Source organism: Schistocerca americana, chromosome 1 (genome assembly GCF_021461395.2).
Source record: "Schistocerca americana isolate TAMUIC-IGC-003095 chromosome 1, iqSchAmer2.1, whole genome shotgun sequence".
Lineage (NCBI taxonomy): Eukaryota > Metazoa > Arthropoda > Insecta > Orthoptera > Acrididae > Schistocerca > Schistocerca americana.
The window spans coordinates 588,744,156-588,761,140 of NC_060119.1; the positions used below are offsets into that span (position 1 = coordinate 588,744,156).

General features: G+C 40.8%; 1 protein-coding gene across 4 annotated transcripts in view; it reads left to right on the top strand.

Moving 5' to 3' along the window:
- LOC124606741 (dipeptidyl peptidase 9) overlaps nucleotides 1–16,985 on the top strand; it is a 203,407-nt gene that overhangs the window by 34,565 nt on the left and 151,857 nt on the right. For all 4 annotated transcript variants that reach the window (XM_047138778.1, XM_047138786.1, XM_047138796.1 and 1 more), the window contains 2 exons: nucleotides 81–216; nucleotides 6,686–6,826. In XM_047138778.1, the coding sequence (XP_046994734.1) occupies nucleotides 81–216; nucleotides 6,686–6,826 (277 nt within the window). The remainder of the gene's footprint in view (nucleotides 1–80; nucleotides 217–6,685; nucleotides 6,827–16,985) is intronic.

A 16,985-nucleotide genomic window follows, 5' to 3' on the forward strand; every position in this document is an offset into this window, starting at 1 on the left:
TTTTGATAAAAATAACTCTTGATTTCATTATTTGCCCTGATAGTTTTAATGTTTAACCTTGGGAAATTCTTTTATTTCAGAATGGTCCTCTATTTCCATCCGAGCTACGAATGAATCCTTGTGGTGCAAAATTAAATCCTATGATATGCCCAACCAATCCAGACCTTGTTGCATATGTTTGTCACAGTGATATTTGGGTTACACATGCTGTTACAGGTAATAATTATTTTAATCTTTCTTTGCTGTATACGATCTAGTTCATATTTCTATATAGAAATGCACAAGTTATTTGACTTTTGAAGGTTCATTTTTGTATTTCATGGCTATTTGATTCAATACAAAGTAAAATATTTTGGTGCCTATAATTTTCCCATTTCGTCTAGTTGTCAACTCTGCTCTTTCTGGAATTCTTTTCTTTATAGTTTTTTTTTATGTGTACTAACCTAAGTCTCAGTACCTTTTGCTAGTGTTGTGTTTCAGCTATGTGTCTGCTGTTGAATTGTTTTCATTGGATTTGTTCTTCTGTTGTACTCATACTACCTTTATCTGTATCTGTTGCATTACAGAGCTTTCTTTACTAATTTGTAACTCTCAAAGAAAGACAGTGTTTCTTTTCCTCCATGTCCGCTGTACCCATTTCAGTCTTGTAATGCATTGTACAGTGGCATGCAGAGAATGTGTATAGACATTGACTCCCAAGTTGTACTGTGTTTGTTGTGTGTATTTGTCTTTGTTGAGATATAACAATGAAAACAATTTTTGACAGAATAATTTAATTGGAGAGAGAAAATTCTACTCACTGAGCAGTGGCAGAACACACACATCTATCCAATTAAATTATTTTGTCTTTATTGAGAACATTTTCTGATAGACTAAGCTCAATAATTTCTTGCTGTCCCACAAATACTTTCACTATGGTAACGTAGGTGTAATAGAATAAAATTCTGTCTCCATCTTCTAAAGCATTTTGTGCCATGGCTAATTTCTTGGGACAGCACAGGTGCCAACACACCCTGTATTGTATTCAGCATTGCTGTATAATGTTTATTGTCATCCTGACACTGTAGTGCAGACATCAAATACCAACACACTAACATCAGGTACTGTTTTTTTTTGTAAGGGAAATCAGCAATAGAAACTGTCCTTATGCTTCCGATAGCATATGGGGAGGAAGCTTTGGGCCAGACAAGAGTTCATGAGTGGTTTTTTCATTTTAACAATGGTCAAATGTTAATTGAAGATGAATCATGACTGACACATCCCAAGACTTCCCGAATGAACAATGAAAAAAATCTGTGTTTTGATCAATTTTGATTGTCAGAGAACAATCAGTAAATTCATGGAAATGCCTGGAATATCCTGGAATTTATGCCAATGAATTAAGACTGAAGATTTGAAAATGAAATGTGTTGCAGCAAAATTTATTCTGTGTGTGCTTTCTGACAACCAGAGAGGCAATTGGTAGTGCATGTGAGGGGAAGTGAAAGGATAGTTAGAAACTGATCTGGATTTTGATGCAAAAGTCATCACAAGTGACAAATTGTGATGTTATGGATATGACCGAGAAACCAAGCATCAGTCTAGTTAGTGGAAGACTCCATCACAGAGATCTAAAGAAAGCAGGGCAGGTGAAATCCCATTTGAAGACACTTTTGTTTGTTTTTTTTCTACATCAAGGGGATCACCACTGTGAATGTGTTCCCTACAGTACCACAGTTAACCAATATTACTACCTTCAAGTGCTAAAACAATTACATGAAGCAGTGAGAAAAAAAGACCTTTATTTGACAATCTGTAGATTGGCTTTTTCAGCACCCTTGCACACACAGTATTGAAGGTAAGGCAGTTTTTGGCCAGAAAACAAATGAAAACTGTTTGTCACCCACCCCACTCATTGGACCTGCACCCCCCTCCCCTCCCGTGACTTATTTTTATTCCCAAGATTGAAAAGTTATCTGAAAAGGAAGTCTTTTCAAAGCATAGAAGAAGCAATTAATAAATAAATATTGCTGGAGACACTGAACAGCGTAACTTACAGTAAAATTGTTTTCACAAAAGGCAAAATGTTGGGACGAGTGCATTATGTCTTATGGACCCTGCAGCACTTTACTGTCTGCCACCCCCACCATACTATCCCCCCCCCTTTCCCCCCCCCCCCCCCCCCCCCCCCGGCCCCCTCCTTCCCCCACCCCGTCACCATCCCCACTACTCGCAGTGTGATTTCAGTTGTCTGAGACTGCAGTCGTGTGTGTGAGTTGCTTTTGCGCGCAAACGTGTGTGTGTGTGTGTGTGTGTGTGTGTGTGTGTGTGTGATGTCTATTGTTGATGAAGGCCTTAATGGCCGAAAGTTTTATTTGTGACAGTCTTTTTGTTATGCCTATCTGTGACTCAGCATCTCAGCTATATGGTGAGTGGCAACTTTCCTTTTCATAATATTGTTACATTTCATCCTGAATTTTCCATTGTTTGATTTGGACCCTATTTGACGATGTTTTAATTTTGAAAATGATTTGTCAAATAAATGAGTTTTTGTAAAACAGTTATTGTAAGGCAGCTTACAGCAAAAACGTTATAGCATGGACAACTTAAGCTCCTGGCATTCCTATAAGTTGAGATGATGTATAACAATGTGTATGGCAGTAAGGTACAGAAAGCCTTAGAGAACAAAAGTGAAAAATATGCAATTGATAGAATGAAAGCAATGTCCAATGTAAGTGAAAGGTTTATTAAATAGGTGATGAGGTGAGAGATTGGTTAAAGGGAAGAAAGGGTTTAAATGGAAGTCACCTTTCCCTTACTTTTGTGTTTGTCATGGATGACTTAAGAAACAGTGGGGAAGTATCATCATCATCATCATCATCACAATATGGCATTTTATGGAATAAGGGAGGTGAACTTCAGCAGCAAGGAGATGCATAGGCAGAGTTTATTGGAATATATGGACTTAAATTTAATGTGAGAAAGAGTGAGTTCATGGTCATGATCAGGAAGGAGGAAGGACTACTCTAGCACTCGTGCTGGCAGGGAAGCAGCTGAAAAACATTGACAACTTCAAGTATCTTGCAAGCATATTGGAAATAAATGGAAGAAATAGTGAGGAAGTTAATGAGGGAGACAGGTAAGCAGTAGTATTCGTGAGAAGTGTCAGGAGCACGATGATTTGTCTGTACTGACATAAGCTTCTGAAAGTTGGATAGTGAAGAAAAGGAACTTAAAACTGTAAAATGAAATGTCACAGAAGCAGAGCGGCAGTGACAAGGATGGACAGGTAAGAAAAGAAGAAATCAGAGAGATAGCGAGGAAATATCCTTATAGGAGTGGATGGAGTCACGATGGCTTAAGTGGTATATATGAGGGGACTTCAAAAAGTAAGTTACACATGTCGTGCTAAGCTAAGTTCATCATGCAAAATACTGGCACATTGTGAGAAGAGAGTGAAAGTTTGGGTTCCCTGCAAATGCAGTCCTGCTGTGATACAGTTAACAGGTGCATCACAGTGTGTGAATGAAATTGTGCAGCAGCTGGAAACTTATTCCAAAGTTGAAGTATGGGAAACAGCAGTGTTCTTATTGGCAAAATGTCTAAATTGCATACAGGTTCACCTTGAAATTCTGGTGGTATATGGTCCAAGCACAATGTCAAGTAAAGCTGGAGAGAAATGCTGCCAACAATCCGACCAAGGCTGCATGGACTTGGGGGATGCTGATCAGGAAGGAAGCCCATTGGCATTGACCATGAAGAACAATGTCCTGGCAATCGAGGAACAGACTTACAGCAATCACAGATTCTCCATCAATGAGTATATCCACACAGCAGTTATTGAATGACCCTGTGACCAAGGATAGGATTTCCATCATTGAGGAATTGAACAATTAGTGGTATGTTCCATCTGTTTTTTACAAAGGCTTTGTGACTTTGTTGAAAAGTAGTGTCATGTATCTGTGTCACTGTGAAGTGTAGTCCAGCATCCAATAAAAGTTACTTGGCCTGCTACAGTAATGTGTGTTACTTTTTGAAGTCTCCCACTTCTTGTAAAGAGAATGGCATGCAATAGAATACCAAGGAAGATGCATTAGTTGAGGCTCCAAAGCAAAAGACCAAGATGAAGGCTGAGGGATAGTGGACTGAAAGGAGTGGAGAAGAGTATTCACAGAAAATGTGAGGTTGTGAAAGTTGTGGCAGACAGTGGTGGGGGATGGAGTAAAATGAAGAGGGTTATTTGCAAAACAGTCCTAGCCATTGGTTGTAAACTGTTCATGATGATAACGATGACTACTTTGTTTAGAGGGCATTCCAGACAAGAGAAGTCTCTTAAAAACCAAACGCAAGAAAACAGACAAAGGCTTGTGTTTGCTGCTTGCACTATATGAAAGTGAGAGGTGAACAATTTGTTTAAAAAGATGAATGTGGAGGAGAGTAATTAGAGCAGATTGGACCAGAACAAACAGGGGGAAAAAACCAGGGATCCTAAACAAATTGAACTAGAGAGAGGCAAATTTTCAAAGACATAGAAAAGGGAAGATATACTTTTTGCCTCCATATATTGAGGCATAACAGATAGATGACAAACACTTTTGAAGTTTAAATATTAGGTGAAAGATGCTGGAAATGATTGTTTGAAGTATTGAAGAAGACCCAAGGATATGTAAACCATCAAATAATGAAATATAGAACTGGTTGGACAAAGTAGGTAGAGAGACTGTTACTCTGTAAAATATGATGATGAGGGTGGTATGCTGTAGTGATTTCATTAACTTTGAAACCTGAAAAAGAAAACAGAAACCTTGGCTTATTTATATTTAAAATGCAGTTAAGGAAACAAAATTAAAGGTTTGTCTAGTAAATTAGATTTCTACCAAAGCATGTAAAATCGAATACTATTTAAATATTTTGTGCTTTAATTTTATACGTACAGGTAAATCCAGTTATACATGATAGTTACATTCTGTGGAATTGCCTCTCACACTAAATTTGAGTAAATAGTACCATTTTTTTAATAAAAAATATGGGTTAGGTTTTTGTTTACTCTTCTATTAAGTTTAAAATACAAGAGTTTCTTAATATTTTAACCAAGAATAACTGTTTATCATCTTTCTGAAAAGCATTTTCATGCAAAATTTGTACACATAAAAATTTAACACTTAAGCACAAAATAATACTGGTACTCTCACTGCAATGGTGATATCACTGACCATTTCATATTCTAACACTGACATGGCATCATCCCAGTTCCCTCCATACACCATTCATACATTTTGTGGAAATGTCAGTCCGTATGCCTCTAATAACACCAGTTGCCATCTTAATATTATCACCAGTAAACCTTGATGGTAATTTTGTCATTCTAGTCACATTCTTCTATGACACTGCAGGAAGTTTTAAACAGATAGTGTTCCTTGAATGAAGAAATAACTCACTGGTCCATTGGTTGCAGGAAGGATGTAATGTTCGGTGGCAGAATCAGGACTTCGCCATTTGAATCGATAACTGAAATTGGGTGGCTGGGAACATTATCAAGGAGGAGGAGAATTTTGAAAGGATTTTTTTTTCTCATAGTGTGGTTCCAATGTTCTATTCAGTTCATAAACAAAATAATCACTAAAAATATCAGAAGTCGTTCCCTGTTTTATTCCTTTTCCAGTAAACTCCCAGCTTGCTATTGTCACAACCCTTTAGAATTTTAGAATGGTAGATCAAAAGTGGCTTTAATTTGCAATACCCTGCAGCATTGCTTTTGAAAAGGATACATTGGTCACTGGTAGCCTTAAATCCAGGGGCTATTTTTTCTCCAATAGGAATGAATGTGCATACCTAGGCATTTATTTCTAAAATTCACAGGATAGTCCTTTCCTGTCACAGTTTGTTTAAACTGGCTCCAACTGGATCTGCTGCAGCTGCCTGTCCTGTCATTGTAATGATGTGAGAGCCAAAACGATGCTTGAAACAATCAAACTAACCTGAGTTGGCTGAGAAAGGTGCTGGATCATCATCATCTTTTGTTTAATCTACATACAAGCTATTGACTTTAGCTTGAACACCAGCTCCAGAGAGTGACATGTGCTGTTGGTTGTGGTGCTCAATCCAGTGGCCTAGCATTTTTTCCATTCCTTCCATTGCCTCCAAATGAGATTTTGTCACTCTCATCACACTTAGTTGAAGACTGAACAGTTGAACATTGAGCAGTTTTTTTGAATTGATTCTGTATTGTCATGAATAATTCTTACAGTGGATTCACTAAGCCCCACAGCATGCTGTACGTCAACAATACATTCACACTTTTCGTAGAGATCCAAAACTTCTAACTTTGTTTGTCTTGAATGCGACCGTAGACAGTTTTATCCCTCTACAGGTACACTATCTTTCCTTTGTTTTAAACCAAACTTTAAATATGAAACTTGTCAAGTGCAACCAACTCTACCGACTTGAACTGAAGATTCACATCTTGACAAACATGGCAGAAGATGCACGTTGAGATACACTACCGTTTTACAACTTCTATGTACTATTAACAGATAGCAGTACTGCACTTAAATGTAAAATGGCGTATATGCGAAAACGCAGATAACGAATCAGTGTATAATGGGGTCTACCTGTATAAAAATTCACCTAAACATAAATTTTGTTTGTTAATACTGGTAATGAAATTATAGGCCAAATATACTTACTGAATAATAAATTGCTTTAGGTGCTACAAACCGACTGACGTTTGCACATAAGGGTGGACGTACTTTGGCTGAAGATCCACTTAGTGCCGGCATTCCTTCATATGTCATGCAAGAGGAGTTCAGTCGTTACCAAGGGTATTGGTGGCAGCCCAAGACGACAGGTATACAGGGTTGATGAGTGGGTATGAGTTAATGTCAATTCTAATTTTTAATTCTGCATGACTAATGCAACACACACAAATTTTATTACTATTCATTTTGAATTCCTTTTATTCACGCCTGTGCTATGTCTGTGATCGAATTATTCTGTTTCATATTAGATTTTTCATTAATTACTGGAAAAAGACAAAATAAGAAATTTAGTTTTGCTTATACTTTGCATTGAGATAATTGAAAATAATACTGGTATTTAGGAAAAGATTGTAAGGATTCAAAGGAACCAACCCAGCATTCATATGGAATGATCTAGGAAAAATATTTATTTCTGGACAGCTGGAAAATGATTTGAAACCTGCTCCTCATGGAAGTTTTAAGTATAAATGGGGAAAGTTCAGATTTTGCAATAGCTGATGCAGACAATTCGTAGTTTGTTAGTGTGCTGAATAAGTTTTGTTAATAGATGGTTGGCTGGTTGTGAGCAATATGGTTATCAACAGTCTTCAGTTGTTGAGTTTAATGCCAGATACTATTGCTTTCTTTGCATGATATTTCAATGATGCGACTTATCACCTTTATCAGGTGCTACCTGAGACTGATCATCAGGATGAAGGCCACTAGTCACACCACCAAAATATACTTCAAACAAGACTAAGATATTTGGCAGTACACCCAACAACTCAGGAATGTCAACAGATCACGTGGAAAGCCTGAAGAATTACAGTGCGGTTGTTCTTGCTGAATGTTCAACCTCCATCGTATGTAACTGACCCAAAGAAGCATCCTTGGGAAAATGAGAGTACTGAGACATGGGGGAAGCTGTGGTACATCTTCACTTAAGCTGTGGCACATTTTCAGTTATATGTAAAGAGCTTCCTAGAAATTAGGTTTTCGTGCTCTTTGTTTGACACAAAAAAGAAGTGATGGAGAGATATTATCCACTGACAAGAATGTTTTTATTTTATTAGAGTAGAGGGAACAGGCAGGTAGGTGGGTTTTGAGAGTAGAAACAGAAATACAAAGTTGAGAACATTTGTGTCACAGCTCAACGCCAATGGTGCAGGTCTTGCTGTGAACCCTCTCGTGTGTGGACATTAAAACCGAAGTAAAGTCACTGACTGAAAGGGCCATAGAGAGCAAATGTTTAAGACAGCATGTAACATGGATCAAAATTAGCGCCTGTGAACAAAGCTAGAATTACCTTGCACAATAATATGCAGTACAGCTGGAGTTCCAAATCAAAACCTGGTTCCAACAAAGTAGGTAACAGTCGCTTCAAGAATGGGTGTAATGAATGACCAGGTATGAATTGCTAATCTGCCTGGTATTTATTTCCCGAAGAGGACTGAGCGAGGTGGCACAGTGGTTAGACACTGGACTTGCATTCAGGAGGACAACGGTTCAATCCCGTGTCCAGCCATCCTGATTTAGGTTTTCCGTGATTTCCCTAAATCACTCCAGGCAAATGCTGGGATGGTTCCTTTCAAGGGGCGCAGCCGACTTCCTTCCCCATCCTTCCCTAGTCCGATGAGACCGATGACCTCGCTGTCTGGTCTCCTTCCCCAAATAACCCAATCCAACCCTCCCGAAGAGGGATAATGACCATCCCTAAGTAATGTATCTGCCGTGACCCTGGAATTGCAGCTGGTGAATGTGGAACTATGTGTGGTTCAAATATAATCACAACCACTGTACAGGTATGTCGTCATATAACTGAAATGGCAGAATATTAAAACCATCCCCACATTAACTGGCACAAAGGGTTCATAATGCTCAGGGTAGAATTGGGGCCAGCTATGTTAGTGGGCAGGGGAGACAGCCATCCCACTAACAGCTCTGTTGGAACCGGGTTGCCATTCCCTTTATTTGAACACACACTGGTTAGAAGCTCTGTACAGCTTATGAGTTCGACACAAAACAGAAGCTTCTGGCTGGCTGTGATTACACACAAGATGAACACTGTGGGTCTTTCTTTAAAGGCCAAATCCATCATAATGCTGTTAGAAATCCAAAAACACCAGGAACAGTCAGCATAGATTATCAGCAGAAAGGTAGCTGGACTGTATCTGGTAAGCATGCAGGAGGAGAAGGCTTATTCCAGCTTATTGCTGATTACTCTCAACCTTATGCTAGTATGTGGAGCTGCCAGTTATGGGAATGAGTATGTAGTCTCGGTCTGAATTGCTGGATACAGCAGGTTCAGTTAAACTGAGAATTATTCCTCTGGTAGAGTTGGGTCTTCGCAATTGAGGACAGTGGTTCAATATCAGTAGGCCACTCATACTCTGTTGCCTGTGACCTTGGTTGTGTTGCCCAAGGGCATGTTTAGAGGTTGTAACATGCCATGCTGGTGTCAACGGCATGGGGATGTAGATAGTGGATGTTAGGGAGATGATATCTGAAGTTGACCAGCTTGGTGGAATAGCTGGCAGTGATGGCAGTCTCAGATGTTTACCTGGGACTGAAGAGATCCTACTGGGGGTGTAACATCACTTAGTTGTCACAAACTGGAGCTTATTGTGATGATGCTTGAGGTACAGTTGTCTGCTCGCTGCTTCACTGTGTCAACTTCAGTATATAACATTCCAAATTAGAGAGGCAGTATTGTGGTATGGTTTTGGCTGTGAGGGCTGGGCTTGGTGGGTTGGGCACAGTAGATTAAAAAGGGTATGGTGCCTGCAGCCATTAAACTTCTCAACTGGACTGTCGCTGTTTAGATTTGGATCTATCTGAAGTGGGGAAGCATCTCTGGTTTTCCGCAGAGGTTGCCATCATCATGTTGTGCACTTGGGCCTAGAATGTTCTGATGAACTGATTTGTTTCTGAATATGACTATGGATGACACTATGTCTTTAATTTTGCAAAAGGATCAGAATTCCCCTTGTAACTGCATCATTTTTAGATACTTTGGTGTGTATCACTTGCTCTAGAGTGCAGATTGTCACTAGTGCTCAGATTGTAGGTGTGTGTGATGATGATGGCATCTGATCAACATGCAGAAAGTTAGAGAGAGCATCGGCGAGTAACCACCTAACACCAAACTGTCTTGAATAGAGCTACAAAGTCTCTGCGCATCTGGTACCATGAGTGATTTGGAGTAGGCAATGGGGATTAATGTTGCACTGGATCAGGCTTCTTTTGGATGGGTGTTTGGCAAGTCCAAACTAATGATAGTGTCAGTGTCCAGCCATTTTACTTGATGCATTGCCAGTAGCACTTCCATTCTCGACCCCACCCCTTCCCTAGTGTGCCTCACGTAGTAGCTTGAGGATGTGTTACTGGAATGTGGTTGTGATTGTCTCCCTGTCTGTGGCCCGGAGAAGTACCCACTGACGATGTTGAGTTGCTGGTGCATTGAGAAATACATCTATGGTGCAATTTCTGTAAATTAGGGCTGGTGCTCTGATCATCAGAGCTTCAGGTAACATGCTGCTTTATGTAACATCAGGTCCTGATCTGTGACTGCAGCCAACTTCCGGACCACCATGAGGATCTTATCCTTTGTGTGCCTAATTTTTTTGTAGAGGTAGAAGTAGAATGCCTCTAACCCGTTAAACTTGTAATCAAAACTTGTGGGTAGACACAACATTGTGTTGGTTCTGTAGTTTGAGTGGTTGGCAGGTAGTCTCTGACCAAGGTAGTTGATCAGAAATGGTCCCCACCACTGCAGTCATTTCACTGTCTTATGTGATAGGTTTGTATGGGGGTCAAAAAGTAAAACTACAGCTTGTATTCACTGAGCATGTGTGCTTTTGTTGTAAACTAGAAAATGTTGACTCTCTTGATACTATAAATAAGACAATGCCTCATTTCCTATTTGGCTATGTCACCTGTCCCACTGGTAGTGTTATAGATGCATACCAGTAAACCATTGATTGTTTAAGGAACCGAACTCCCATTTATAAAACAGCTTCTAAATACTTTACAAACAAGTTAATGTGTTAGATATTTGATGTTAAGCATGTAAGTGAGAAACAGTTAAGAATGGGTTTGAAATTATGTGTAAAGTTTGTTGCAAGTCACTAAATGCTTTCAATCTAAAATACTGAAGCACTATAACCTGGGTATATGTTCGTGGTGAGGAACGCTGTCTCGAGGCGCGCACACACACACAATTCCTTACTGTAATACTTGTCTTACTTAAAGATAAGATTATATATCTTAATAAGTAGATTAAGACAGCATTTAAAATTTTTAAATTTGGTCAATAACTATGTGAAATATTGAAAAAGGTGATTTCTCTTTCCTCTGGAAACTGTTAGATAGGCAACCTGAAACTGGAACTGTGAACTGCAATAGCCATTTAGTAATATGGATGCAATGTGCTGTCGTGGGGACTCACGTGACAGCACAGCACCCATTCCAACTGTAAAGCGTATGTCTTTAGGACTAAATGCTTCCCTAATGTGAATGTGGGCAGGCACGGGGCAAACAGTTTTCTACCTTCAAGAATCCTGCACAACATGTGGGAATTCAATGAGATTTGACTCACTTTTTGTTAGAAGCTGGAGGAGGTATCATGATATCTGCACAGTATTTAGTGTAATGCCACAATAAGCTGTCTTGTTCAAGATCAACGGAAACAATTTCAAATTTTTGGGTGCAGGAGATTACTAATTGCTTCAGTGTATATACCAGAGACTATCTTTGCTCAGTACGTGGTTGAAGTGTTGAACTATTGGTTAGAAAAACTATACTTGCTTGATTTCAATCTAAGCCCACTCACTCTCGTGTCCCTCAGGTAGCCGTTATAAGTTATTGAGTTGTTGCGACTGGGTGGACTTCGCGATTTTCATTCAGATTGTTCCCAGATTGTGGTACACCCTCTATAGGCTGCTCTATGTATTTTTGAAATGTTGTTGTAGCACTCATATCTTTCAAAGTTAAAATTTCTTTTCATTTGTTTGTGGCAGGGTGCTACAGCAGTCAGCTTCAAATTATTTTGGAATAAAAGGAGTCTTGTTTGCAAAGTTATTTAATATCAGTGATGGGTTTCACACTTTTGGTGCATCATCAGATTGTCTATAAAATCAATTAGAAACAAACAGAGGAAGGGGCATGGTCCTCACTTGTACAACTATGCAGCTAAAATGAACTAAAAGTAATAGAAACTTACACAGGGTGTATCATAATTAATGGTGTAAAGACATATAGTTGAAATTACACGATACTAGAAGGAAAAAAGTCTCAGTAAACATAGGCTCGAAAATACATATCTTAAGAGCTATGAGCAATTTTTCATCTTCGATACTGTGAAGGAAATCTCTTCTACTGCAAGCTTTGTTTACTGGACTTTTTTTCTTGTTTTGATCCATATTATCAGTTCCCAAAATATGGAAACAAAGAGCCTGCAGTAGAAGGGATTTGCTTCACAGTATCCAAGATGAAAAATTACTCGTAGCTCTTAAGGTATGCAGTTTCGACCCTACGTTTACTGAGACTTTTTTGCTTCTAGTATTGTGTACTTTCAACTGTGTGCGTTTATGCCATTAATTATGATACACCCTGTATAAAAGTAGCTGGATGTGTAACCCATCCATAATAAAGCCTTACAAAATGGAAAACAGATGTAACAGTAACTGGATACGTAATCCATCCATCATAAAATGCAAAATGGACATAGTTAAAAGAAAAAAAGACTGCCAGTATATCACATGTTTTGCACACATACATCTTAATGTTAATAGTCTTACGTAGTTTTCGTATTTTGTAAATTTGCCTTACGTCGGTCACACATGCCACTTGGGCATCTTGTTTCACTATACACAATCTTTGCTTCTTGATCTGCCACAGTAATATTTTTGTGCGTGCCAAACATACATTGTGCTGTGTGTGGCTCATACTGCTTTTGTTTTGTAAGTGTAGCCCTATTCTGTACTACTGTGGTAGAGTCAGCTGGTGTGTTCAGGGTAGCATGCGATGTTGGTTGAAATGTTTCCACCACTTTCTTGTACCTTCTTGATGATACACTGGGTGTCTTCTTTTCTTTTAAGTAGGTCCACTTTGCTTTTTATGTGTTTTTATGATGAGTGTATTACAGATCCAGTTACTGTTGTGTCCATTTCCCATTTTACATGGCTTTATTATGGTTGGGTCAGATATCCAGCTACTTTTATGTAAGTTTCTATTACTTTTAGTTCATTTTATCTGTGTAGTCATGCAAGATACAGCCATGCCCCTTCCACTGTTTGTTTCTAATTGATTGGCTCCTTGTTTTTATAGACTCTCTGATGTTGCCCCAAAACTGTGAAACAAGTCATTGATCTAAATAACTTTGCAACCAAGACTGGCTTTATTCTGAGGTAACATATTATATTGATTGCCTGAAAGCTGTGTTAACTGCTGTAAAACTCTTTGAATCCACATATAAGGGTAATACATGAGCAGCAGCTAAAGCTATCTTAGGATATAACTGGTCACCTGATAACTTAGCCAGTAGCTCTTCTGGATGCGGAATCAAATGAACATCTACATTATATTGAAGAGTGATAGATGATTTAAAGTCGCCACAAATCGAAACTGTGCCTTTAGGCTTCATAATTATCACCATGGGATTTCCCCCCAGGGGCCCCACCACTCTTTGGCAGGTTCATGCTTGGCTACCTTGGGGCCCCAGCCTTTGCAGCATCTTTTCCCACCGAGCGAGGTGGCGCAGTGGTTAGACACTGGACTCGCATTCGGGAGGACGACGGTTCAATCCCGCGTCCGGCCATCCTGATTTAGGTTTTCCGTGATTTCCCTAAATCACTCCAGGCAAATGCCGGGATGGTTCCTCTGAAAGGGCACGGCCGACTTCCTTCCCCATCCTTCCCTAATCCGATGAGACCGATGACCACGCTGTCTGGTCTCCTTCCCCAAACCAACCAACCAACCAACCAACCATCTTTTCCCTTCTGTGGTGCATGTCTATCCTCTTGCTGTTCTTTTTCCCTCCCTTGGGGAACATGTCAGGTACGTTTCCAGGAATGTTCTGCAGTGACTGTAGCTGACTTAAGAACAGTCTCACCACTGTTTTTCATTGCCTTTTCCTTTCTTCGTTCATCTTCTCCTATACTTCTTTTGCTTTGGCATTTGAGGCTTCTCTTTTTCTTCTTCCTCCCTGTGCACTCCTGAATGCCGGTCCTTGCGTCTGACGTGTAACAGGTGACTCGGTAATGCACAATTCCAAACCCTGGGTCGACAGGTAGGGTCTGCACGTACCCCCTGGTACAGGCCAGGCCCAGGGAGGGGCTATTGCCTGAGCTGCTACCTTCCCAAATTGCTGATCAGTCCCTGTGTCAGGTGTTTGAGAGTTGTAACCTGAGGTGTGAACAGTCACCTAAGGCGGGTGCACCCCCTTATGGAGGGGCCCCCAGTTGGAAGCATGCCATTGCAGATGCTGACAATCATAGGGGATTTTGTCACAATGAGCCAATCATCTTAACAACCAACATGTACGAAATGTAAACCGAATGAGGCTAATGATTCAAAGACCCTGCCAGCTGCACCATGGTTCCTCGTGGTTTCACGTAGTGAAGATGGTCAGTCCTTAACAATGGTAAATCCATTTCTTATTCAAAGAGGTGTTGATGCAGTTGCTGGCCCTGTGAAACCTGCTCTCGTTTACAGAACGGCACTTTGCTTTTGGAGACTAGTTCTGATTCTCAAGCACTACTACTGCTTGTCACTTTGCTTCTCCACGGCTACACTATTCATGTCAGGGGCCGTAGAACTCTGAATTCTTCCTGTGGTGTTGTTTACTCTAGGCTGCTCGATGGTCTGACCGAGGCTGAAATCCAAACATACCTCTCTGATCAGGCTGTTATTGCCATCCATTGGGTTATGGAAAAGGTAGATGCCTTCTTAGTGTCCACACAATCATTTTCTCGCCTTTGATAGAGTGGTGCTTCCATCCATGAAGAAGGCAGGTTATGAAGTTATCACCGTCCGACCGAACATTCTGAACCCGAGGCGCTACTAAAAGTGTCATTGTTTCAATTACTCTTGAATGACTTGTCAACACCCATCCGAATGTGTAACCTGTGGTAGGGATGCACACGAGGGCGATTGCCTGCCACTTTCTCCCCACTATATCAACTGCAATGAAGACCATGCCACTTCTTCTTGAGATTGTCCCATGTATCCTGATGAGCAGGCTGTCCAGGATCCAGGTAAACGAAAAATTTCCTTACCCAGACACTCGCAAGTTATTGGCTTGTCGCAAGCCATGCATTCTATCATCTGGCACTTACAGTACTGTTCTTGCTATATCTCACTCAATTTTTCTCCATGTAGGACATTGGCTTGCAGACATGGAACCTAAATTCAGCTCTGAGGTTGAGAAATTGCCCAGTGTCATTGTAGCATTGCTGTCCCCTCATCCAGCTGTGCAACAAGAAATCAAACTCTCGCTCCCGGGATGAAGTCACCAGCTACGCAACCGACAGGCTGGAAGGGACAGAAGGAATACTCCCTTGAAGACTTCCTACATCCCTCCAGCCAAACAACACCTGAGTCTTCCTCTTGTAACCAGAAGGGCTCGAAGTAGTCCATCAAAGACACACAGTCTTTCCCTTTGCCGATGTCAAGATCCTCTTCGATGTTGTTGCCACCTGATACATTCGCTTGGCCAGCCTCCGTGTTGCCGATGCGCACCACCATCTGTTTTCCTGCATTGGACTCCATAGGCTGACAGCACCAAGCAAGCCAATTCTTCAGTGGACCTTAGGGAGAAGGATCCTCCTGCCTCTGTACCCTGCAGGAGCAAGTCTTTGCAGACTGGCACTTGGCAGCCGTCCAGGTGACACTGCTTCACATTTTTACTGCATCATGACTCTACTCCAATGGAATGTTTGCTGCCTTCAATCCAACAAAGAGGATTTACAGCTGCTTTCAGAATCGCAACGTCCACTTGTACTCTGCCTTCAGGAAACAAAATTGCATCCTCACGACTGCTTTGAGCTTTTGCATTTCTTACCAGTCTGTTTTAACCTTCCCCCTGAAGTCGGCATTCCATCTCATGGGGGAGTCACACTGCTCATACTGGATGACTTTCATTGTCAACCCATCTCTCTGACTACCCATATTCAAGCTGTTGTAGTTCACCTTTTCCCTCCTAACTTGACCTTTTCCATTTGTACCATTTACATCTGTTTGTCATTTGATGTCACCAGGGTAGACTTCCTCCAGTTTTTTTGGCAGCTGCCTCACCCATTTACGCTGCTCGTTGACTTTAATGCATACCATCCCCTTTGGGTTCTCCCAGAACCTGCCTGAGAGGTGTCCTCTTGGCTGACCTTCTTATTCTACTTAACCTCTTCAGCCTTAACAGAGTAGCACCCACGTTCCTTTCAGACTCGTCGCACATCTATTCACATTTGCACCTACCCTTCTGCGTTACGTAGCTTGCTCATCATCTCGAGTGGTCATTCTTTCTGACACCTCCTCAAGCAACCATTTCCCATTTGCTATCAGTTTGCTGACACCTACGCCACCTGCATTCACAAACAAATGGCAGTTTACTAAGGCTGACTGGTGGCTTTACTCTTCCCTGGCGACCTTCGACGAACAAGATTTCCCTAGGCGTGATGACCAGGTGGAATATCTTACAAACATTATCCTTACTGCTGCAGAATGTTCCATTCCTTGCACTTCCTCCTTACCGCACTGTGTACCAGTCTCTTGATGGTCTGAGGCATACCGTGATGCAGTTTACATGCGGACACATTTTATCTGCATTTTTAACCATGATCCTATGATGGTAAACTGCATTCATTATAAACAGATGCATGCACAGTGTCATCACATTCTTCAGGATAGCAAAAAAGCTAGCTGTATTTAATTCACTAATTCTTTTAACAGTTCCACTGCCTGCTCTATTGTGTGGGCCAACCTCTGACTGCTCTCTGGAACCAAGATACGTTCTCCAGTTTGAGGCCTGACGGTGGCAGACAATGACATCGTGGACCCTATTGTTATCTCAAACACTGTGGGCCACTATTATATGGAAATTTTGAGCTCTTCCCACTATCACCCTGCCTTCCTCCATTTGAAATGAGTGGAAGAGGCTCGAGTGATACCATTCTCTTCTCAGAACTGTGAGTGTTACAATGCCGCCTTTGCTATGACGGAGCTACATCATGCTCTCAGTTCATCCCAATCCTTTGCCCCAGTGCCACATGATGT